General features: G+C 39.6%; 3 protein-coding genes across 3 annotated transcripts; 2 read left to right on the forward strand and 1 right to left on the reverse strand.

Moving 5' to 3' along the window:
• Window positions 1–613: 613 nt before the first annotated feature.
• Window positions 614–5,187, reverse strand: LOC115364096 (5-hydroxytryptamine receptor 3A-like). The gene is made up of 9 exons (XM_030058520.1): window positions 5,039–5,187; window positions 4,708–4,856; window positions 4,393–4,437; window positions 4,200–4,306; window positions 3,873–4,042; window positions 2,754–2,875; window positions 1,611–1,821; window positions 1,313–1,471; window positions 614–1,096 (listed from the first exon to the last, which is right to left on the reverse strand). Exons 1-9 carry the CDS (start codon window positions 5,097–5,099, stop codon window positions 843–845), a joined length of 1,278 nt encoding a protein of 425 aa, XP_029914380.1. The 5' UTR covers window positions 5,100–5,187; the 3' UTR covers window positions 614–842.
• A 7,263-nt stretch (window positions 5,188–12,450) lies between these two features.
• LOC115363140 (inward rectifier potassium channel 16-like) lies at window positions 12,451–13,605 on the forward strand. The gene has a single exon (XM_030057233.1). It carries the CDS (start codon window positions 12,451–12,453, stop codon window positions 13,603–13,605), a length of 1,155 nt encoding a protein of 384 aa, XP_029913093.1.
• A 947-nt stretch (window positions 13,606–14,552) lies between these two features.
• On the forward strand, window positions 14,553–21,139 carry LOC115364330 (inward rectifier potassium channel 2-like). Its single transcript, XM_030058844.1, has 2 exons — window positions 14,553–14,698; window positions 17,455–21,139. Exon 2 carries the CDS (start codon window positions 17,700–17,702, stop codon window positions 19,029–19,031), a length of 1,332 nt encoding a protein of 443 aa, XP_029914704.1. The 5' UTR covers window positions 14,553–14,698; window positions 17,455–17,699; the 3' UTR covers window positions 19,032–21,139.
• The last annotated feature ends 3,660 nt before the right edge of the window (window positions 21,140–24,799 follow it).

Raw genomic sequence — 24,799 nt, forward strand, 5'->3', positions numbered from 1 at the left:
TGTATGTGGTGAGATTTCTTAATATTTTTACATTCAGACTTGAACGTGTCAACTCAAGCCTGAAATTAACTGCTGCTCTGGCTGACAGAAGGTTCAACATTGCTAGACATGGATGTGATACCAAAGTTGGTAAGTGTTTTTAAGGGATTATTTCCTACTGTTTGAAACTGAGCAGATTATGATGCAACATAGCATTGCTACAAAAACACAGATAGCTGCTTCTTATGGGAGAAGAATGTAAAGGTGATGGGAAACCGAGACAGTTAGCACAGACTTAAACAACTGGTATTATCCTTCAGCCTCTAAAAACATCTTTGTTTGTTGTTGACAATATTTCACACATCAGGCTGAATATGAGGAAAAATTAATTCAACTGCAAACCATGACTTTGGCATTACATTACCTTTTCTAAATCTTGAGACAGATGAAAGAGTGTGAGCTCTGATTCCATGCATATATGACACATGTATGCCTTCTATCTTTTTCTCCTCTTATGAAGAATAAATAAATGTTACATCATCAATTTGACTACATTTAAATGAAGTGGTATTACATTTCATGCAGATTCTAAGCGATATCATCCCGCTGCCGTTCGTGCGCAGGACGCGCTCTGGAATTTCTCGCGGTCTGAAAGAAAGCAAATTACACAAGCTGCCACCCCCAGCACCCCCACTTCCCGCGCCTATGATGAGGTCCTATCCCTCCCTTACCAAACAACGTTGTGCACTACTGCTGCTACCAGTGACCGAAAACTTTTTACAACTTTACAACTTTAAGCAGCTTAGAGTACGTTACAGTAAAGCGGTTCACTACTATATATATGGCAAAGTTATCTAGTTTTATTAGTACCAGAAATCAAAATGGTTAACTTCACATTGATAGTTGATGATCATATAAGTCATGGTGGAAAAGTAGATCATGCAGACACAGACATAGAGCCAGAAACAGATCTTGTCCAGTTTGTTAGCAAGGTCCTGGCATTTCTGATTTTCCAGTTCCTTGGCATTAAGATCCTCCAGGAAGTTGACCACCTTTAGGAGCATTTTGGTCTGCTCCTCCGCTTGCAGGTGGATGACACTAATGTCTGTTTTGGATTCTGCATGGATTGAGGAAGCAATTAGTTGATTTCACACTATGTTTGCAAGTCATCTATTCAACATATGTCTGTCAGCAACTGACATAAATATCAGATCAATCAATCATTCATGTAATACGTCATTGTGCATGAAATTACTTGACTTAATTCTATACAGAAAGTCTTGCAGCATAGATTCTTTAACACATGAGTATTCAACAATCAAGTCATTCTCACCTTCATCTCCTTTCTCCTCTTTGTCAGCCGTGTTTGATGGAGATGACGTTTTGGATCTGGAGCAGCAGAGGAACCCAGCATCATGAGCCAACCGTGTAAACAGCATGGACAGCAGCAGGGTCACCAGCAAGAGGACCAGACAAACACAGAAGTGGGTTCCTGCAGTTTGCAGCCAAATGGTTAGTGCTACAAATTAAGACTCAATTTAGACTCCAACTTTGGTGCAAACATTATGCTCATGCAATTATATACTGTGCATGCATTCGTGTATTTGTGACATGCGTGGAAAGTGACTGACGGATGATGGGGCTGCACTGGCTGTCTCCGGGGAGCTGATCATTGAGGATGATGAGGAACATGGTGAAGCTGAGCAGCAGAGTGACCTTGAAAGAGTTGCGCTCACCACCTCCGAGCGGCAGGGCAAAACTGACCACATCAGCCACGATGATTAAAATGCTCGGCAGGATTAATGTTGTAAAGGGGTTGAGCCATCTGAGGCTCAAGGTCACCTGAGGATTAAGTTAGACAGTCAGGTTATAACAGCTGTAGCAGATTTTTTTTCATAGTATTTAAATGAACAGTGGTCATTGTTACACTATTGCAGATGAAATCACAGGAAGCATGACCTGTTTCAATACAATACAAATATTCAGACGAAGAATACACCCTTTCATCTCTTAAACTACTATATATCATCAATCTGTGGTATTCAACGCAGTCCAGGAGTTGATTTGCTATAAGGTGTTGCAGTGTACTTCTTTGGTGGACCCACTTTCCCTTCTCAGTCCACATCTACTTGCATTTTAGTGAGCAAGTTCCTGGAATGACTTTCAACATCCCTCAGAGAAAGTGCATGAACTTGTACTCTGCATTGGGTTAAAACAATAGTGACAGCAACAGCATAGCAAGAGTAAAAGTTTGTAGTCCAGAAAAAAATGAGAGTCCCATCTTACTCAAATGGAACATGTATTTTGGTTGCAATGCTCCTCTTTTTTTTTTTTTTTTTTTTTTTTTTTTTTTGTCAGTACAAAATGGTGCATCCAGTAAGAGGCCTTTGCTTGTTAATACAGAGGGACTGACACCAAAATCTTACATTTATGTTTGGTGGGTCAGACAGTAAAAAAAAAAAAAATGCTGCTACAGTAGCAACTTTCAATTGTAGCTGTGCTGGAAATATCTTTGAGCGATGTCATGTTGTTGGCATCTGACTAAATTTCCACAGAAATACAAAAGTGTATCACCAAACAACATAATGAGCCCAAAATGCAATCTACATTTATTGTCCATATATCAACATACATATATGGTAGATATGTTTTTTCAAACAGTGTTAGTGTTTTTTCCTTCAAGTTACTTAAGTTTAATACCATTATTGCAAGGACAAAGAACATCATCACCTACAAGCATAAATGATAAGTCATCCTGCTGTTTATTGACTTACCAGAATATAATTGCGATCATCTCTACCATCTTCTTTTAAGAGGGATGCCTCCTCAGTACGCCAGTCTCCATGGTTACTGTCAATCATCCACAGATTGCCCATTTCCAGCTTCATACCACATCCTGAAGAAAAAGTTAGATACGTTTCGCCTTGAATGTCCATAAGTTATGTAGACAGAGTATGTTCTGAACCAAATGCCATGATCTTTTTGAGAATTTGGCATGAAAAGAGTGTAATTGGCATTGTGGCAAAACAAAACAAAACAAAACAAACAAACAAACAAACAAACAAAAAAACATTTTTTTACATATACAGTGGTGGAAAAAAGTTTTCGGACACCCTTAAAATTTTACACAATCTCACAATCTCAAATATTATCATGAAATATTTGTGGAAAAATCTTTTTTGTGTTTCAAAAGGTGTGGCTGCATTAGACAGATACAAACAAATACAAATTATATATATTTTTTTGTTTATTGTTTACAAGAAAAACTAACAAAACTAAATTCTTGACAGTTTAATCTTTATCTTCAAGCGTGTCTCCTGCATTAGGTTCCGTGTTTTAGCCATTTTTGTGTCTGAAGAACTTTCAAATGTGCTGGCGTTATATAGACACGAAGCTTGGCAACAAAAATTGTGTCTTTTAATAAAAAGAACAACCTTCATCACTGGTACCAAAATGACCCAATACTCAAAATTTCTTATGTATTTTTATGGAACCAATCAATTTTAAGTTTTTAATGGCTTTTTAAGGATTTGTTTAGTATTTTGGCTGTGACTGTACTAAAAGAAATTGCACTTGAAGACCTAAGAGTGAATTGTTAATATTTCACAAATGCATGGGGTGTCCGAAAACTTTTTTCCACCACTGTATATCTATATATTTATATCTATATCTATCGATCTATCGATCTATGTATGTATGCATGTATGCATGTATATATATATTTTTTTAGCGGAGATAGCCTTACGTATGTTGCTAATTATTACTATAAGTAGCTAATGTTGAAGTTTTGTATTTGCCTGCCTGTAAAATTTGAAAAATGTCACAGACACCTTTTTCACTTTAAACCCTCAATATAATATTTTAACCTCTTAGATAGCAGTAACAGAACTCACCATCAAGGGCCCAGGCTTGGATTGCAACAGGGCATTCATCAGTAGCAAAGGGATAGTTGAACATCCTGATTTCACAATCCATCTCTGCATTTATGATCACATTGTGATGAACGGTGCCATTGCTGTGTACCAGCAGATCACGGGAGCTGTGTGTCATCGTGGTAGTGACTCTACAGACGTGAGAGCAACCAGATGTTTCAGCTGAATTTAAAAACTCCATGACTTGAATATGAATTTAGTGGCACGGTATGATCAAAACAAGGAAATAACTGTGGCTTTGAACAAATTCACACAGTTTTTAACTCTTATCCGATAGGTAGGACTTACGCATTAGTAATACGGAGTTCTGGGGTCCAGATTTTTTTAACGGGCAGGACCACCTTCTCATGTGGATAGACTGATGTGTTCCAAGCCAGCTGGGGATCTGTCCATACCTGTGGTTTACAATCAAAATTACTGTCATTAAAACATAGTAAGAGGCAATGTCTCTTTGGTAATTTAACATTATCCTGAAGCTTACAATCTTGGCTTGCAGACGACTGTAAAAGCGGAGCTTCTTTGTGTCCTGTTGAAAAAAAACAACAACAGCATGAGCTCAGGTTAGGCATGATATTCTAATTGTATGCATTTACACATGATAAAAATATACTGTCAGTAAATGTTTAGTAAGTGTATGGGCATAACTAATCACTAATCAAAATAATATGTAATTATGAATTATTACACAAAAGGAATATTTTAGTTTAGAATTAAAATTCTTAATTTCTTACCAAGTTATAAGACACTTAAAAAAAGACACCTTTAGCTCCACTAAAACATACAAGACAGCACTTACAACAGACAGAGTTTGGTACTCAATGAATGGCACAAAGACCCTCTGAGTGCAGTTTTCATTCTGAGGCTGTGACGTTAAGTTGTTGCTAATCAGCTTTTCAGCCAGACATCGGCGAGTTGTGCAGTTGGAGGAAGTTGCATGTGCACACCCTAAAATCACAGGTAAATGTGAATCACAGCTTTGCAGTGATAGTTCCTACAGTAGACTGAGACAGAAAATCCCCTAATATTTGTTTCATTTTTGACACATATTTTTTTCTTCCATGCTGCCACTTAAAGAAATTCATTGTGAGACATTTAATAGAATAAAACTATATTTGTCTAACACTTACCTTTTAGTGAACCCAGTAAGAAGACAATCTTCATTAGACTGTGACTAAGACGTCTTAACATTCCTGCAAATGTTTCTGTTTTCACGTTAAAAGTTAGATAAACTGAATGGATGGCATACAACTGCAGACGTGAAGTATGAAGTTTGCCAAATTTTTAAGCTTTGCTATCTACTGTGCACCATTGGAACATGAGATGACCCTTAAAAAGGCTTGTCTGTGACGTATGTTCACAGTACATTTAACCACATCTTGGCAACACTCACAGGACAATATGGACACACTGCGAGACAACATGATCCACCATAGCATGTAAGAATACCCTCACGTGATCAATTGTGATGTGGTTCTTAGTTAACCATCAATAATCCTGTGTAAACACTCAAAACAAAGGTGCAACTACTTCCAGTGTCGGTTTACTAGCCAGCAGATGCAGACAGTTCCAGCAGCTATTTATTTTTACATTTGGGTGTGCATCACAATAGGACTGTAGCTGTCCTACAAGAGAGAAAGCTCAGGCACACAACAATAGACCTATGAGTTTACCCAAACGAGCTATAGATTTCTCATTCACGGCTGCATGACAAAGCCTTGAGCTTTGAGTGTGGCTGAGGAGAGAGGTATCTTCTCACAAATAAAAGCTCATAAAGCCCTCTGTTTTGACAGCTGGTTGTTGAATGAAGGTTTTGTTATTGATGTCCTAGCCACAATTTGATTAAAAGCTTTGACTACGCAATGCTACTTAATTAAAATCTGCCTAGATTATACTATGCCATTATGCATGTCACTTAACTTCTAATTTTCTTTCTTTCTTTTTTTTTTTATTTACTTTTTATATCTGTTAAATAATGCTATTTACCTGTAATCAGATTGAGGGTGGTGATCTGTGTGTGCATATGTTGAATGGTGTGTCTGTGTGTTTGCATGTGTATGGGGAGGAGGCTTGAGTATAAAGGTATCTGAATACTTGATATTTAAAAAAAAAAAAAAAAAAAAAAAAAAAAAACTGAAACATGAGAAGTGCTTGAATGAGAGATATTTGATGTTACTGAAGTGTCTCCAAATTCAGTCAAGCACATAACAAGTGCTGAAAACTTTGAAAGTATGTGCAAATCTACATTCAGTTGGAGTTGAGTCACCACATGCTTCAAGAGTTTTCAGAGGTACAAGCAGTCGTCCACTGTTCCTGGAGTCTTGACCTGTTGCAAAACAGGTTATCCTTTACTGTGAACTTGACATACATTCCCCTTCTATTGCTTGACTGATTAGCATATGACCCGACCTTAATCAGTCACAGCCTTCCATAACTACATCCGTGCATCCATGGTTATTATGTATATGTGTGTATAACAAGCAGCATGTGTATTTTATTAAACAGAGATATAGATGCAGCACAGTAGTTGTATACTGGCATGAAAAGTTCCTCTTAAGCTAAACTTAGCTAAACTTTGTCTTTTTCTTTGCCAGGTGTTAGAAGGAATCCTGTATCTGTGCTTCTGGAGCTTCAGCAGACAAACAATAATTATCACTTGTAATTGGATTGTAGGTTTTAGAGAGATTTTCTTTTAAGTGCGCCATATCTGACATTTGCACCATTTATTTTCTACTGTGTCCAACAAGGCTGATTGATAAGGGAAAGCAAATACATTACAGGAAATGTGCTACAAATGCAGAAATGATGCAAATGTCACATCTGTAAGCCAAGGAAACACAAGCAGTTAGCAAAACACATGCACCAATTTGACAACACACACACAACACAGAAACATGCTTCAAATTGATAGAACAATACAGGAAAGCTGCAAACCGCATGCAATGGTCCAAGTCCACTACAAGCCAACAGAAATGTGTGTGTGTACTTTGTTTGTGTGTGGTGTCAAACTGGTTCCTGTGTTTTGTTGATTGCTTGTGTCTCCTCATCTTGCAGTGCCTTTGTGTTGTTGCAGTCACTTGTGACATTTGCATCAAGCCTGAATTTGCTTTTTAGATTTGTGTGCATGTGTTGTGACATTTGCATTGTTTCTGACTTTGGATCACCTTCCTCTTAATGTATTCGCTTTCATTTGACCTTGTGGGCCACTGTAATTTTCCTATCTAACAACTACTACATGTACCATTTATATAGCAACTATTTAACACAAGTGACTGTTTGGAGCCCTCCATCTGCTGCTGACCATATCACCCTGCCGCTTTTTACTCTTGGCTTTTGATATTAGAGTGGGGGTCTAGAGAAAAATCCACGCCTAATGCTTTGCAGCTATTATTATGTAGTTTATAGTTCAAGTCCTCAGTTAACTAAACAACCCCAAGCGGTGGGTACTTGATCAAAAGAACAGAATCTTAGCTTGTATTATGGGGTCTTTACTGACCTCCAGCTAAAAATGAAAAAATATGAAAAAAAATGAAATCATGACAGCATAAAAAAGATACATTTGAGCATACTATATGATTAGTTGTAGTCTTTAAATGTGCCATCATTTAATACAAAATGGCACAAATAAGATACAGTTGGTGGTTGAATTTGTCCCCAATTAACCTTTCGATTCCCTGCATCGCTGGTCAGCCAACATAATATTAAATATACTAACACGTCACATAACTATGACTATTGCCACTGCTACTATTATTATGTTAATAGCAATATTAATACATTATCACAGAAGTTATTCCAGTGATATTGTAATATTTGCTCTTATTTCAATGGAAAATGTGTCGTGTGTGTGTGTGTGTGTGTTTCACATGTGTTGCGTTTTGTTGAGTAGCAGAGCAGCATGTTCATAAAACGGCCAAGGTCTTACAAGGAGCTGAATGCCTGAGGGCACTGCTGCAGCTCGGGTTTTGCATCCATTTGCAGCAACTCTTACAAAATAAATACATACAGTATTACTTTAGGTTGGGAATGATAGAGGAGATGCTTTATGTCAGCATGGTTCTGTCAATAGCCCTTATGCCATTATGTGTCTGGCTGCTTTCTTAGCCTTGAGGCTGCTCCATGTAATGTTTGCAAGCGAGAAAAAAAATAAAAATAAAACTGAAATGTTGGGCTCTAATTTAATGTATTTTGTGCTTGCAGTAAAGGCAGTGCATCTCTTGGAACAAGTACTGCATATATTATATGTGCTAATATTTAAGTTGCATTTCTCAGATGGGAACAGAAAAAAAACATAAAGCACTGCCTTTCTGACTAATGTACTTTGTCAGATTTATCCTTTCAAGTTCCAGTTTGCTCAGTCTTTCTTTATGCTTTTGATGGCTAAAGGCTGTCAATGGCCAAAATGCCCTCTTTTTAGAATATAAAATGACTTGACAACCATCCTGTTATTAATATAAAAATTAATATTAAAAACTAATAAGTTTCAAATGTTTTTAATGAGCTCAACAGTTGTAGCACTTTCTCAACCCGGAAAGAAATAAGTAATCACCTGACATAAATGTTGAGTAAAAAACAACCCATCAATTCAAGACTCATTTCATACAGTGGGCCTGTAGTATTTGACTTGCACCTGCTGTCCCGTGGCCCAGTTTATAGACGTACTATAATTATGCACTGTCGTAAAGGTAGTAAAGATGTCTGTCTGACATTGTTTTCACTTCGTCACTCAGTCATTGCTGGTAAATGAAAGACTGAAGAACCGCTCCATTCAGCTTATCTCCCAAAAGAATGTTCCTTATCTCTGTTTTCTTGCAGCATCTCAGAAAACCAATACATTTTGAATGGCATCCATGTCAAAGGGGTTATTCTATTTTTGGAAATGTTCTTGATGAGCAGAGCGAGGTTGTTTTGGTGTTGTCACCTTCCTGGTAATTACTTTGGACACTGTTATGGCTGCAATAAATGTCGGTATAGAATTAGTGCAGCTCGGCGGTGTAGTTTTGATCTCCTTTGTCTTATCAGATCCAAATTGAGGACCATCGAAACAAAGGGAATTCTTGTGCCGATGACAGCCTCTCCACCGGATGAGGCAAAGGTTAACTTTCTGTCTAATGAATCACGGAAATCCAAAGAAAAACGTCTCAAATGTACATAGCCGCCAAAGAAATAATATTTGCTGGTTAGCCTATAAAAATATCGATATTTGTCTATGTCTGACATCCTGGAAGATACAATTACAATTACATGCTTTATTTTTCATAATCCTAAAACAAACAGGAAAGGGAGGTTGGATAGGTTTAGCTGGAGGAACGTTCAGAATATTGCACGGGTCATAAAGTTGCCTTGATTGTCCCATTAGGTGTCAGAGGGGGCCGACTGCTGTGATATCAGAGTGAAATGGGACTTTGCCTTGGGACCAGGCCTGCCCCTGACAGGGTCACCCTCTGGAGGCGACTTAAAAGTGACATAAATAAGACTGAGGAAACACATCGCCTGTAATGCTTGGCAGACTTGGCGTGCATGGCGTCTGACTTACACTAACTTCTATGCTGACAGTAAGTTGATTATTGCAATACTATGTGTGTGCTTTATTTCAAGGTATGCTGAAGGCCTACTTCAAAGTTATCAAATCAACACATTTTCTGTGATCAACTTAGAAAAAATGAAAATCAAAAATTTTAACTGTAATATTTGCTTGTACAGTTACCTAAACACTGAGTATTTAGCAAGTAAATACATGGTAAAAAACAAGAAATAGGAGCCAAGTGAGTTACTTAGACTACTAATCCACTGCTCTTCAACTACTGCAATGTAAAGTTACTGAGTAATTACAACTGTAACAAAGTAGATTAAATCCTCTGGTATATTTCTGCTGCTCACTGCAGTCTTACCCATTTCAAACCAACCAGAAAACATAAATAAGATTTCAGTCCTAATTTTCCAAATAAAATAAACCCTTTACTGAGAAATGTAGTGATACCACATTTAAAGTAATTCAAAGTGAAAACAAAGGATATGTCATAAAGGGTAGGACTAGAATCTCGTAGGGACAAATGATTCTTCCTTAACAGTTAACCGTGTGCTTACTTTGTGGTGAATTTGTTTTTTCTCCAACTTTTTGCACACACGTTTTTCATTTTGTACTTCTGCAGGATATGCATAGTGCATATAAGTCATACTGGTATAGAACCCACATAATCAATTATGAAATCCGTGGTAAGGACTTGGTTATAACATGGGAGCTGTCAGTGCTTCTTTTTGAAGTCTACTTTCAGTCTGCTGACTGAGGAAATTGCGTTACCTCATCCTGGTATAAATAATATATAATGCAGGTTCATCTTAACTCAATGGAAAAGAAAAAAGGAGGAAGTACAGGGAAGCAACTCCCTAATTCCTAGGAAGTACACAACGTAAGCTATAGCACCTCTATCAACCACCTGTACCAACAAGATATAAACTGGGTTGACAGGTAATGAAGATGGTGTCTGAAAACAATGTTTCTTAGTGTCTTATTATTATCAAGTTATGCCATTACACTCTGACTATTACCATCCTGTGATAAATGATATGAGTAATACCAGGGAGTTTTGTAAGTAACTGAGTTACAACTGTAATTACTTGCGAACCTGTTATTTTCCAAAATACCCAAACTATGCCTGGACATTACCTGCTTGGAATGACTGTAAACGAATTAAAAAAAAAAAATCTTCAGCTAATCAGCTATTTGTTAAATGGGGCCAAGGGCTGTGTTTTCAGATACTTAAGACATGACAATAGGTACTGCACAAACAATGTGCAGTTAGCCTAAATGTAAAGGTACACAGTTACAACATACAGGTGTAAAATTAGTGCTTTTGAGATGTCATTTCTCATAAACCAGAGATAAACATCAGCAGCATGTTCTCAGCTGACTCAATTAAGCAATAAAAACTCGACCATGAAAGCCTGAGTCCCTTTCGGCAGGTTAGTACATGGCTTTACAGATCAGTGAGCAACTGCACCTGTCATTCACACTCACACAGATTTGATAGTGTGGCTTTTAACGGCTAGAAATCAAGCGCTTTTAAGATTGTTGAGGTAAGTGAATGGTCAAGTGATACAGATATCTTGGCTTCAGTGTTTTGTGTTGTTCCACTGTACTTTATTGGAGAGAAGCGGCATAGTTAAAGATTGACATTTGAGGCAACATTTAGAGGAGACTGCTGTTAGAGGTGATTGCAGGATAATAATTTACCTTCATGAAGAAAAAGAGATTAATAACCACTGAACTGAGGTCAGGGTTGTGCTTAATTAACCGATACATTCTCAAGACACCGTGCGCCTGTGGCAGCTAATAAAAACAAACAATTCTGACAATTCTTCCAGTTGTCTCCAACTCCAACTTTTTGGCCTTGCATCTTTTGTATGGTAACACAAAATACCATGTTTTCATATCTTGGATCTGTTGACAGATTTTGCGTCTTCAACAGAAAACCAACTCATTGCTCCCTGTTTGCTAGTTCTGTGTCACATCTGGGAAAGAGACAGACTTGGCCTGTACTCAAAACTTAAGAGATAAGCCAGACTGATTAAAATTAAGTTTCTTCCTTCAGAGGAAACAGATTTCCTTGGTCCAAATCCTTGGTTAATCTTGTCAGATGTGAATCAATAGTTGGACAAGGTGAGTGTAAGTTGTTTGTTCTACAGTTTTGTTTTGTTTTTTTTCAGGGAAGAACACACAGAGGGTAAAGAATATGTTGAGGTATGCCTCAGAAGCTTGAATTAGATACGTCAAATTCAACAAATCCCTGTATACCTACGGATCAAACAGTGTCCTTAGGTCAAAGGACCTAAAGATTAAACAGTGTCGTCTGGGATTGAAATTGCATGTGATTGTTCTTATTTTATGGTGAATTACAGTAAATAATTTGTGAAATTCCTTTGAATTTGTTTTTGTTGATTTCCAGTAACTGTGTTCAAGTTTCTTCCCAAAATGAACCTCATGACCACAGCTGTAATTCATGAATTAGAATGAAGACGTGCATGAAATGCGTGCTTATTGCCATGCCTTGAATGGAAAACTCCCCGCAAATTATTTAATATGTGTGTAATATGGATATCAAAGTGTTGGTAGAGAGTTTTTATCACATCTGTTTTGGACGATTTCCACATTCTGATAGGGCTTCTGGTAAATAATCAACCACTAAGAAACTCGTGCTCTTGAAGTACAATTTTGACACCCAGAGCTGGACATTGCTCAAGTCATGTCACAGATCGCCCCGGGCCCAGACTGACCTAGACTGCTTGCTCAAACATGAAGGGTTCACTTCAACAAACACTCTCAGAGACTTTTACATTTCACTCAATGTTGTAATGAAAGTTCCCTGCCGCCCCTCCTGCCCGTGTTCACATTTTGTCAAGCTATTTAACTTTCACTAACATCCTCTCTTTTTGAAAGTAGTAATGTGCATTTGTCATACTGTTTTTTATATTTGTGGCAGCCTATTGATGCTGTGCTGTGGGATGTGTTTTCACAGGTGAGAGAAGGGCAGCCCTGGTCAAAATGAGCTCAGAGACAGAGGCGCAGATCATCATCGACACTTGCCACACCACAATACACACACTGGGCAGACAAAATGGTACTAAGGACAAGCGACTACGGTACATGGAGAAGGATGGCAGGTTTCCTGTGGTGTTTCAAAAGGCCCCCGGAGAGTGGAGCCCATATCTGATGGACATCTTCACCACTCTTGTGGAGATCCGTTGGAGGGTCATGCTCCTCGTGTTTTCCCTCTCCTACATTGTCTCCTGGCTCTTTTTTGGTTTCTGTTATTGGCTTATTGCCTTTGTAAACAAGGACACTGACAATCCAGATAGTAAACCCTGCGTGGAAAATGTGCGCAGCTTCACTGCAGCCTTCCTATTCTCACTGGAGACTCAGGCAACCATTGGCTATGGTTTCCGAGGAATGACTGAGAACTGCATGGTGGCCATTATTGTGGTGACGATTCATGATGTGCTGAGCTGCTTCATTGACACCATTGTCATTGGCATTGCTGTCGCTAAAATGGCATCAGCACGTAAAAGAGCACAGACAGTCGGTTTTAGCAGCTGTGCAGTGGTTAACCTGAGAAATGGTGTTCTTTGCCTCTTATGGCGCCTCGGGGACTTCAGAGGTAATCATATCCTGGAGGGCACTGCCAGGGCCCAGTTAGTCCGCTATGTGAGGCACCCGCTGGGCTCCATTAAGATGCTGTATGAGGACCTGGACATTGAGAGTAGGGACATCATTTTGGCCACACCGGCCACAATTATTCACAAACTGAAGCCTGGCAGCCCCCTCTACAGCCTGGGCCCTGATGACCTGCTGGAGGAGGACTTTGAACTCGTGGTGTCTTTTACCTACCCTGGTGACTCTACAGGGATGCTACACCAGACACGCACTTCCTACACCCCAGCAGACATCCGCTGGGGCCAGCGTTTCCAGGACATGCTGAAAGTGGGCAAGAAGCACTACAAGGTGGACTATGCTCTGTTCAATGAGACCATGTGGGTGCAGGTGCCCATGCTCAGTGCAGAGGAGTACGACAGGGGGAGAGCTCCAGTAGAGGACAGCCAGTCCCAGAGCACCCTCTTAAATTCAGTCAGCATATGCAGAAACGGCTGCCGAGTGAAACCTGATGTCACCGAGGAGATTGTTCTGGAAGCCCGGCTGTAGTCTCAAACACTGATCAATAAAGTTATGCCACTGCAAAATGAGCTGTGCCTACAAAAGCTGTATTTTCAAAGACTTGGGGTGTGATCAAATTTGGTGTGACTGAACTCCGAACTCTGTAAATATATTTATGTTCCAATTCATATAAAAAGGTAATAACTTAATTAGATTTTCTATGTTTTTACTATTGTTGTATATGAATAAAATTAATCCCTATAAGTCATGAGTCAGTGTGTGCTTGTAGAGCTGAGTCTCATATCGAACACACATTGTATAAGTGTACATGAGAACCCTAAAAAGCATTTTTGTTCTGTTTTGGTGAGGCATTTTGCATACTGATCAAAAGCAGTCAAATTATATGATACCTATATGATGTTGTGACTGTGTTTGAGCTCTGTCATTATCCTCTTGGTAGCTCTACACCACCACCTTGTGTTCACTTATTGCACTCATATCACTCCAGCAAATTTTTTTTTACCTCATACTTTGTCTCATACTTTACATCTACTCTACACCACAGTATCCATGACAGTATATCTGCTTGACTCTTGAACATAAAGGGTACTTGCACAGTTTTTACATTATAAAGCATGCCTACTTCCATCTGTTTTTGTGTTGTTTCATTACGCCTACAGCCCACATCTTCAGCGTTGTTCCATTTGACCAACTTCAGCCTCCATAACTTACCAATAAGTATTTGAAGGTGATCTTGAATCTTGGTGTGACTTTTTATTTTTTCCTCCTCATGTTTATTTTTACAGTTTGAACGTAAGTCTCCTTTCCCTCCTCAGCTGAAAAAGGGGGCTTGACATTTCTGTCATCTGCTTCGACCTCATAAACAGGCGCTGCAGCTTTCTATTGGCTGGTTACTGCGACAGGGCGGGGATGAACGCATGTGTTTTTAAAGTGCGTCCTGGCAAAGGCAAATATGTTCTTCAGTATAGCTGAAGAGGGTTATGGCAGAATTTGTAATGTCTGACGTTAACTTGGGCGCGCAGAAAGAAAGAGCACAACTAAAAGGGACCCAAAGTGGATATTTTCTGGCGCATGGGACGTATTACGACAACTGGCAGATTTGTGCTGAAGGCACCAACAGGTAAACTGAAAACATTTAGGAGAATAATGTTGCCGGGAAACCATACATCATGGATTTACAATCTGCCTGTATTAGTGGGTTTGAATTAATAGTGGCGTCATTGAAAATGTATGTCACTGATGAGAAAATTGATGTTCTAATTTAAATACAACTAATACAAAATGAACTATTTCAATTCTGAAAGAATTATTCCATACGTTTCAGTTTTCCTTATATAACGCCAGGCAGCTTGTTGCTACAATTAGTATTATTATTAGTAGTAATAGTAGTAGTAGTGGTAGTAGTAGTAGTAGTAGTCTGAAACGTTGGTCGGGTTTTAAACTTTACTGAAACGCAAACAACAGCATTAGGTCTGTGTATTCTGCACCTGTTAATAGAGAGTACAGGTTGCGTGCTGGGTGGTCTCCTGCATAGCACATAACATTGCTCATCCATATTAGGTTGTGATTTATATCAGATAGGAACTAACTCTTCAACTCGTGATGTCATCCTTTGGTCGATTAAGGTCCATCTTTGATTTTTTTTTTTTTTTTTTAAACAATTATTAAGGCCTATAGACTAATACGATCATGTGCAACACCTACAAAGACGGCAACTGACACTATCATATAGCAGATTATGACAAAAGAAACAGCTTTCTGAATATTAGCTAGGGATTATTGATTTGTGTAATTAAAAAAAAAAAATAGAGCAGCTTTATGTAACCAGTTTCCATCTGCCTCAGCTGCTGGCTCTAATTGAGAACACATGCAAAACAAACAATCACAGTTTGTGTAGCCTTGCTCTGTGACAGTGTAGACAAGCCGACAGTAGTAAGTGATGAGAAATAGTAGCTCAGAGGGAATCAACTCAATAAACAACCATATAATGACACTGGCAATGAGGGAGAAGTCAGGTTTCAGAGCCATGTGTCAGTGTGTAGCCTGTAGCATTGCAACAACACCACAGTTAGGGGCTCATGTTTAAAATTCTTGTTGCGTGAACTCTATCTTGCTTTGGATGAAAGCATCAAACACACTGCATTTACGTGGTCTGGCATGTCTTCCTCTCATTTGTTTTTGACTTGTGTCTTCTTTGTCAGGCATATACCTGTCCCCTTGGTCTGTGTCAAATCCTGTAGTCTGAATCGTGCACATTCTAGCCTTTTATGCAGTTTGCCCTCTGTCTTGTTTTGCTGCCTCAGGTAATACTAGATAACCATTACTGCCAAATCCTTGTAAAACAGGCAGGGAACTAAATGGCCAAGTTGTTAACGGGATATATTTAATGACGTTAGGAAAAGCATGATGTAAGATGAGTTCCCCTAGGGAGCACATTCAAAGTCAACAAGTCTTCCTCACCCCTAAGAATGTGCAATTTTCATGCAAGGTGATCCTACAGGTTGGTTAATTAAAGGAAAACTTGCACTGAACGCAGACAAATTTTTTGCAAATACATTTTTTTTGCAAATACAATTTAAAATCATTGAAATATGCGTTATGTCAATGTCAGCCTGGTGACATTTATTGAAAAAGAAGCACCACCAACATAAGCATTGCGCTTGCATGCTGCTTTGAACTGTAAATGAATGAGACCGCATACTCCCCAGCGTTGTGTGTGTGTGTGTGTGTAACTAGCTGCAATTCCTAGTTGACCTTACAGTGACATCATTAGTTGAGAAAAACAAAGTGTCCTGTGCATGTCCTGCACATCTTGTTGACAATGAGTTTTTATCAGTTTCAGGTTACAGATAAAAAAATAAATAAATAAATGAATATAAATAAATGATATTTAAATGGTGGGTTTACAATAATTTGATTTTCCGACCATGTAAATCTGCAGTGTGGTTTCAACTCTATATCAAGGGAACATGATATGGCTGTCAGACTGTGAATGTGTCAAATTCCCATTTTGCCCTTCTCTTTTTTGACAGCATAGTGACAGACAGTGAGACAAAATAGTTTTACTAGATGGGCCGTTGTTTTGGCACCAACACGGAATGTCTGGCTGACCATGGCCTTTTGTAGCCTGTGGTGTTGCATTTTAATGGACCTTTCAGGCCATGCAGACCAAGTCAATACCTCTTCTAAATTAGCTGTCCTTGTCGCTCTGTTACATATGATGCACAGTGGTTCCAGAGACTGATCCATCCTGTCTGAATAGCTTCAATTCAGTTGTATAAGATGCTGAATTAGTTTCAGACATGCATGTGCTCAGGTGGTGCTGTTTATTGTGGTACCACTTAATAGCTACAGTGGAACAAGTGAATATTATGTTTGATAATATTGAGTGAATGTGCGCAAAGCTGAAATTCAAATTTATGCAACATTTCATAGACTGTTGTCCTCCAAGTGTGTGTGTGGGTGAAAGATTTCAGAAACATATCTGCATAGAGACCTATCTTTTTTCCCTTCACTGTAGTTGCTCATTGGATTAACATGAACTTGATCTGTAATTTGACTCAGCTTTCCATCGACTGACCTGCAGTCCCTAATTAATGCTTACATTAAGCAGGGTGAGCATAGCCTCCCACTTTGTCAGACATCTTTGAGTGCTTGGATATTTTTAATGGAATACTGAATGCATGCATTTTCTGACTGCACAACATCCAGTGTTTTATACTGTTTGTATAGTCAAAAATAGTGCAGGCAACTGTTGAGTGTTCAATGCATTATTTAGACAGCAGGTAACAACACACCCACAGGCACTGATCTTTGCTCTGGTTTCTGCCAATTAGTTTAACACAGTTTTTTTCTTTCTGTCTGTAATTTCCACAGCCCACTTCACTGATGAGGTCCAAAGCACCCATGACTGAGGACTGAGCAGCCCTCACCACAAGTGCACACTCCTGGCGTAGCACAGGCCCAGTGCCTGTGGTTCCCCTCAGGGTCCAGTCCGGCTCTCCACATTTTCTGCTTAAATCTGTCCCTGGGATCTTTCAAAACTGTTTCTCCAACGCTTCTACCAAAAACTTAGACTGTTTTCTAAAGCAGAGGCTGTCCAGCCCTCCCAGGTGGAAGTAATGGGGAGTGTGCGAAGCCACCGATACAGCATTGTGTCCTCAGAGGAAGATGGGATGAAGCTGGCTACCATTGCCGTTCCAAATGGCTATGGAAATGGCAATGTCAACAAGGTGCACACTCAGCACCAACACCAGAGCCGCTTTGTCAAGAAGGATGGTCACTGCAATGTGCAGTTCATCAACATGAGTGAGAAGGGCCAGCGCTATCTGGCAGATATCTTTACTACCTGCGTAGATGTCCGCTGGCGCTGGATGCTGCTCATCTTCTGCCTTTCTTTCCTCCTCTCATGGCTGTTTTTTGGTTTTGTCTTTTGGCTAGTGGCCCTCACTTATGGGGACTTAGAGAATGAGACTCAGATGTGTGTTTCTAATGTGGACAGCTTCACGGCTGCCTTCCTGTTCTCGGTGGAGACCCAGACAACCATTGGCTATGGGTATCGCTATGTCACAGAGGAATGCCCCATTGCTGTCTTCATGGTTGTATTCCAAAGCATTGTGGGCTGCATAATTGATGCATTCATCATTGGTGCTGTCATGGCAAAGATGGCCAAGCCCAAAAAGAGGAATGAGACCCTCGTATTCAGCCACTATGCCACAGTGGCCATGCGGGACAACAAACTATGCCTGATGTGGCGTGTTGGGAACCTGAGGAAGAGTCACCTGGTTGAGGCCCATGTTCGGGCCCAGCTCCTGAAGTCTCGCACCACAGCTGAGGGGGAGTTCATCCCTCTGGATCAAGTAGATATTGATGTGGGCTTTGATAGTGGCATCGACCGAATCTTTTTGGTGTCTCCTATCACCATTGTGCATGAAATTGATGAGGACAGCCCATTCTATGAGATGAACAAGCAGGAGTTGGAGACATCAGAGTTTGAGATTGTGGTGATTCTGGAGGGCATGGTTGAGGCTACGGCCATGACAACTCAGTGTCGGAGCTCCTACGTGGCCAGCGAGATCCTTTGGGGCCACCGTTTTGAACCGGTGCTCTTTGAGGAAAAGAACTTCTACAAGGTGGACTATTCTCGCTTTGACAATACCTATGAGGTGCCCAGCACACCGCACTGTAGTGCCAGGGAACTAGCTGAGAAGAAGTCCAATGCCTCTAGCTCAAGGAACTCCTTCTGTTATGAGAATGAGGTGGCTCTCGAAAAAGTAGAGATGGAGGAAGATTTTGAGGAAGATGAAAACGGGGAGATAAGGGATGTCAAAGGCGGTGGCATTGAGAATGCTGCACTTGAAGACATAAACACAGATGTGCTGTCAGACTCTGAACAGAATTCGGACTCCACACCTTCAGAATCGAGGCCTTTGAGAATAGAGTCAGAAATATGACCCCACGGATGTTGAAGGGTTAAATACTACCACAGGCTATGTTAATGTTAGCTTGGTCTTTGCTCCTGATTGCTGTCCTGATTGCTGTTGATATACCGCATGACAGTTTGTAAAGGACTGTGTTATTTGAATCTAAATGTCTTTATGCAGAAGCTCAGGCACCTGAAAACATGAAAACCCAAACATATTATATCCAATTTGATGACAAATAATGGTGATAAATTACCTTACCTCCTGGGCTTTGTGGGGCCACAAGACTAAGATGAAATAGCAGTGCCCACTGTGTGTGCAGTCTGTGTATACTGCCCCTTTGATTTAAACTGCTTCAGTAGTCAAGTGTTTTCACAAAAATGACAAATTCAGCTCAGAGTTTGCAAAAAACAAAACAATTTATAAATTCTCCTGGGACAGTCTAAATAAATTTTACAAATTTTCCATTCCTGCTTACGGCAGGATAAATGAATTGATAATTGAATTGAATAAAGGGAATCAAAATTTTATTTCATTCAAAAAGGAGGATCTCAATGAACCTGAAGCATGGAGATTTATTATTGGTTAGTTTTTAAATGCCAATTTATTTTTTATTTCCCCTTTCTACCATGACAGTAGTTTCACAGTGTCTTTGTAACTTATTAAAGGCTATTAACAACAGTTTGATGGCCACCTTCAGAAATACAAGTTGATGTTTGTTAATGAGCTGGTCTCTTAGCAAAGATTATTTGTAGTCTTCTTCTGTGTGGTCTTCTTTGTGGTGGTCTTAGTTTGCTCTCTTGGCATGTGTAAGCATGTGTGTAAAAGAGAGAGTGAGGCAGGAGAAAGCTGTCTTGCACAGATTATGAGCACATGAACATTTTTGCTGTTCTGTCCATTTCCCTCTTGTCTAAGTATAGCATCTTTTGCAATGTGAGCCTTAACACAAGCCTCAGTCCCATTGGAGGCAGTTTTGAGGTTTAACACTGACAGAGCACATGTTGCATTAGATATGATAGGAAGAAGCATTACGGAGTTTGTAGATGCACAGAATACTGCCACTACCAGCGAACCTCCTCATTTTAATGTGCAATATACTTCAGTGGTAGAAAGTGATTACGATGTCTCAGGAAGCTAAGCCCTGAGCTGGGAATGACTGAGCTCATGAATGCTGCTGAAAAGTGCTGCTAAGTTACATATTGTACGTTCAGAACGACATCTAGGAGCCAAATTGTATTATTTGTCTTTTGAAGTATCCATTTTGAATAAAATGGTTAAACGAGCCTATAATATTTTTTAGTTCCAGAGGTAGACGAGCATGATTCTTTCAGTGTGTTATCCAAAGCTATGGTGCACTTTCTTCCTCACATGACAATTTTCCCCATAATAGTAGGAACTGTTTGATTACCCAAAGCCAAATGTGTATATAATATATATATATATATATATATATATAACAACCATGAGTCATCTGTTAGTTGTGATCTGATTTGAAGTCCAAACTTTTCCTCATCTAACAGTAGCTGACTGTTGAAACACTGAAGTAAATTATTTGAGTTGATTTTGATTGTAGTCTACTTTATATAAACATCAGTGTTCGTGGCATGGCATTTGTGTAGGATTTGGGCACATCTCAGTTAACCCTGTTGCTCTACCACTGAGGGTCTTGTGAAGAAAGCGGTTTGTCGTTTCTGAATGGGCCCATGCTTTGTCGTTTTAAACATGAAATTAGGTCAGCTAATTTGCTTTTCAGTCACAAACACAAAACGTGAACAGAGAGAACACACTTGTTGGTATTCAGTCTTACAAAAGATTGAGCTTTAAGTTTTTGTTTTTATCCCACATGAACTGGTTTTATCTTAACACGTTAATACTTGGAGAATGTTTCTTTCAGTGGAAACCAAAACACTGCATTGCTTCTCTGAGTAAGGAAATCCATTTCAGCATTTTATCTGTTCTCATATTGACACCTCTCCTGTCTTAGGTCTTTATTTTTCTACCAGGGTCTTCCTACCTTCCTGCACAAACCAGAGACTGTACAGATTTTTTTTTTTATCTTTTGTAAATTATAATGAGGATACTGTATTATTGCAGTTGTTGAAAACTGTTTATGTTCTTTTTTCAATAAAAAAGTCAAAGCTGTAATGAAGTTGATTTACTGAATATAAATGCCACATTAATTTCAACTAGTTCATAATATGCTTATTTAATTAAGATGGACGCCCTGACGCGTCCATCTTAATTACTCAGCCGATTCATCTGTGTTTACCTACACCAAGGGACAGGGTTTGAAATTTTCAAGGGTTTGTGATTTGCATTTTGACCTAAATTTATGACATCTGGAGCTGTGGAGCATAGGCCTGCTTGACTGTTTTAGCTATGGACACAAATGCCACTCCTCTAATTTGGAGCTATGGCCCAAATTCCAGGCTGCTGGCTGTCAGAGCTCAAGCCATCATTTACTATAATTCTCCAAACTGACTCACTCCAAATCTGTGAACGCCTACAGAGACCCCATGCTATATCAGTCCCCTCCGCTGGAAGTCATTTTCAGTGGCAGCAATGGAAAGAATGCCTCATTCTCTTTCCCCAATCTCTTTCAGTAAACTGTGGAAAAAAAGGGGACTCGTATTCCACACTAGAGACTGTCTCGAAAAAGGGTGTTAAAAAAGTAGAAGTGGCTGCAGTAGTCAGTATAAGTCATATTACTAAAGCCATACAGTAGAAATGTGTAAAGCAGAGTAAAACGCGGAAAAGAGCTGTATGTGTCCACAGAAGTTTTCCTGCTTTCATGCTTAGACTGCTTTGATTCTTTTTTTTTTTTTTTTTTAATCAAACTCATGGCATATTTGTTTCTTTGGCAGATTATCATGAGAAAAAAATACATCTGTTGGTGGTGATCTGTCCCTTTGACCACAGGGATACGCAGATTGCATAACACACTGATGCTCCAGAGGAAATGTGCAGCCAATGATGTGTGTGATCATCCACCAACACATCCTAAATCCAGCATAAACGTGCGTAGATTCAGTAATCAATCACTGTGATCGATGGGCCTGTTCTCAGAAATCAAAGTTTGTTTGCAGTATGACACGTTTGTCAGCAAATTTGGTTAGTTTCCATCTCCAGCGAGATTCTGCCAGCATCAGAGTCGGTTGCGGGGTCTATCGATCAGACAAGAGTCAGGAGGGAGGCAGTGAACTGATTTGATTTTGGTCCCACATATGGAGTGGGAGAAGCCTCAGGCCTTTTTCCACATTAGCCAATGAAACAGCCACAAAGCTCAGGCTTGGAATGAAAAAGGTGACAGAACCTCTTCCCTTTGTACATGATTCAAAAAAATGATATTATTATTATTTTTTTACAGAGGTTGTCTCATTGCATTAATTCTGAAGGAGTCCACATTCAGCTGAGGGAGGTTCTCTGATTTCTGGACAGCTCTACCATCCTCATCCCGAAGTGTGTTTCAAGCAGCTTCTGGGTCACTCCATGCCGACTTGCTTTCAAAGATTTCCTCTTGAGTTCAGTAATGTCACAGTTAAAAAACCTGGAAACTGTGCAGTGAACTCTTAACAGAATGGATGGTGGCTGCTGTGCCTGCAGCGGACATCGTTTCAAAGAGTTTGACAGCAAGTGTTGGCCACAGCCCTGTGTCAGAGTTTGATGACGCAGGCCAGAAAGGTCCTGGGTCGATGGTGTTGACGTCTCTCTGATGACTTCCCCTTACCAGGCTTATCACCAAAACGATCATTCAGTTTCAACCTTTGGGTCAGATGGACGAATATAAACATAAACAATTTGTCAGCAGGATAAAGTAATGCAGGACATGTGGAATTAGCTACGTCTGTTTCTTGTTAAATATTGTAATGCTTTCGGATAAGGCCGTTTTTGAAGGATGTTCTGTGAGACTTCAGCTTGTCTACTTGTGAGATTAAAAGTCCACATTGCTCAGCTGTTCCTTTAAAGAGGACGGTTTCCCACAAATGTCTGGCAGGTATATGTGTTTACTGCTTTCACTTTTTTTTTTTATCTATCAACTAAAAAGAACAAGTTGTACAGGGCTAACATTGCTGCAGATGAGGAACGACAGATGGAGCTCTGGATATTGACCTGTGAAAACATATCAGACGTAAATATGCCACGATTCCTGCTGTTCGGTAGCAATTTTACTCGGTTTACTCAGATTGTTGATTTGGACGTATTGCTCATCGAGGGAGGTTTCTTAGGGATAAGTGTGCAGATGCAAAGAGCTGCAACTCCATCCTGTCAAATGAATGTCAGTCACTGATAGACATTCCGGTTTTCCAATGCCACCACTGTTTCCTTTCGCCTCTCAGCACAGTGGAAGAGGGCGAGAGATCAATGCAGCTGCTGGTGACCCACACGCCACGTGGAGTGTCCACACTGTCACAGCACTGTGGCCAGAGCAACTTGCTATAAAGGCATATAAAGACAAATTCCATGTCCAAGACTTCATGTTGACCCGACTAAACATAAGGATATCTCCTGTTTATGCAAATGTAGCTTTTGTCCTCTAGTTACCCCGAGTAAAAGCGCTGAAACATGCCTGGTTTATCTCAGTGAATGTCACTTGGGGAAAGTTTATACACATAATTCCACAAAAGTGTTAAAATTACAGGCACATTTATTGCTCAGGAAGAAGTATACGGAGTCTGGACAAAGTCTTTTTGGAATATATTTAGAGACAATTTTATAGTGGGAAAATTCTCTTACCCCTCATCTAAAGTACACAATTTACTGATGTAGGCTATGTCCACAGCCTGAAACTATTCATATATTAGCTATACGTATTAGACTTACTCAGACATATTCCTATTCTAATGCTTATACATTAATGCACTGACTAATAGACATTCTCACTGTTACAGCACTACAATTTTCTGTGAATAATTAATATCATCAATACTTTGCTCTATACCACAAGCTCCACATTAATTCACTCTGAATTAATGTGGAAATCCAAACAAGATGGCTGTGTTTTACATAAACATGGTAGACGGATGTCATGACCTCTATTTGGCCCTTTCACTAAGATGCTGCGTCACGTGTCACTGTAGGCAAAGCTCCGTGGATTACAGATAACTTACTCAAAATCCCTTCTGCAGTAGGTATACCAAAGACCGGTCAAGTACACATTAGAATATCCTTTATGTATCCACTGAGACAGATTTGAATTCCACTTTCTCGGAACAAGCTGTAATTTCAGGCCTTAATTTTTTTGCTTAGAAAAATATATGTAACATTGTGTGACTGAAGGGCCTTATCTGCACCTAGAAATTTTGCGAAAAGATCAGAAAATTGTTCAGTGATGATAACACCTTATCTACTTAGCCAGACACTGAGAAAAGCAATAAAAATGTGGTACAGAAGAACCGGCCTTTATACAGACTACAGAGTCTATTATTCCAGCAATCTGACAAATGTGAGGTCCCTGTTTCACAGATACGATCTTAATTTATTTATCTGTCTTCACCAAGTAGCAGCCTGTAGGAGATCATGCGTTTGGTCGTGTGTGCATGCGTGTGTCTGCGTCTCGCACACACACACACACATATACACACACACACACACACACACACACACACACACACACTGTCTGCAGCAATTCTCTTAAACTGCTTGGCCTATCAGCCTAATACTTTTTTTATCCTATTGTGACTGTGTTTGCTCTGATTGCTGATGAAAAAATCCAGGTCATGTGTTACGTTTTTGGTGCAAGTTTATAAAACACACAGCTGACAAGAAAGTCAACAGACCGCAGAGCTGACCCATGGGAT

The sequence above is a fragment of the Myripristis murdjan genome, chromosome 8, assembly GCF_902150065.1.
Source record: "Myripristis murdjan chromosome 8, fMyrMur1.1, whole genome shotgun sequence".
NCBI lineage: Eukaryota > Metazoa > Chordata > Actinopteri > Holocentriformes > Holocentridae > Myripristis > Myripristis murdjan.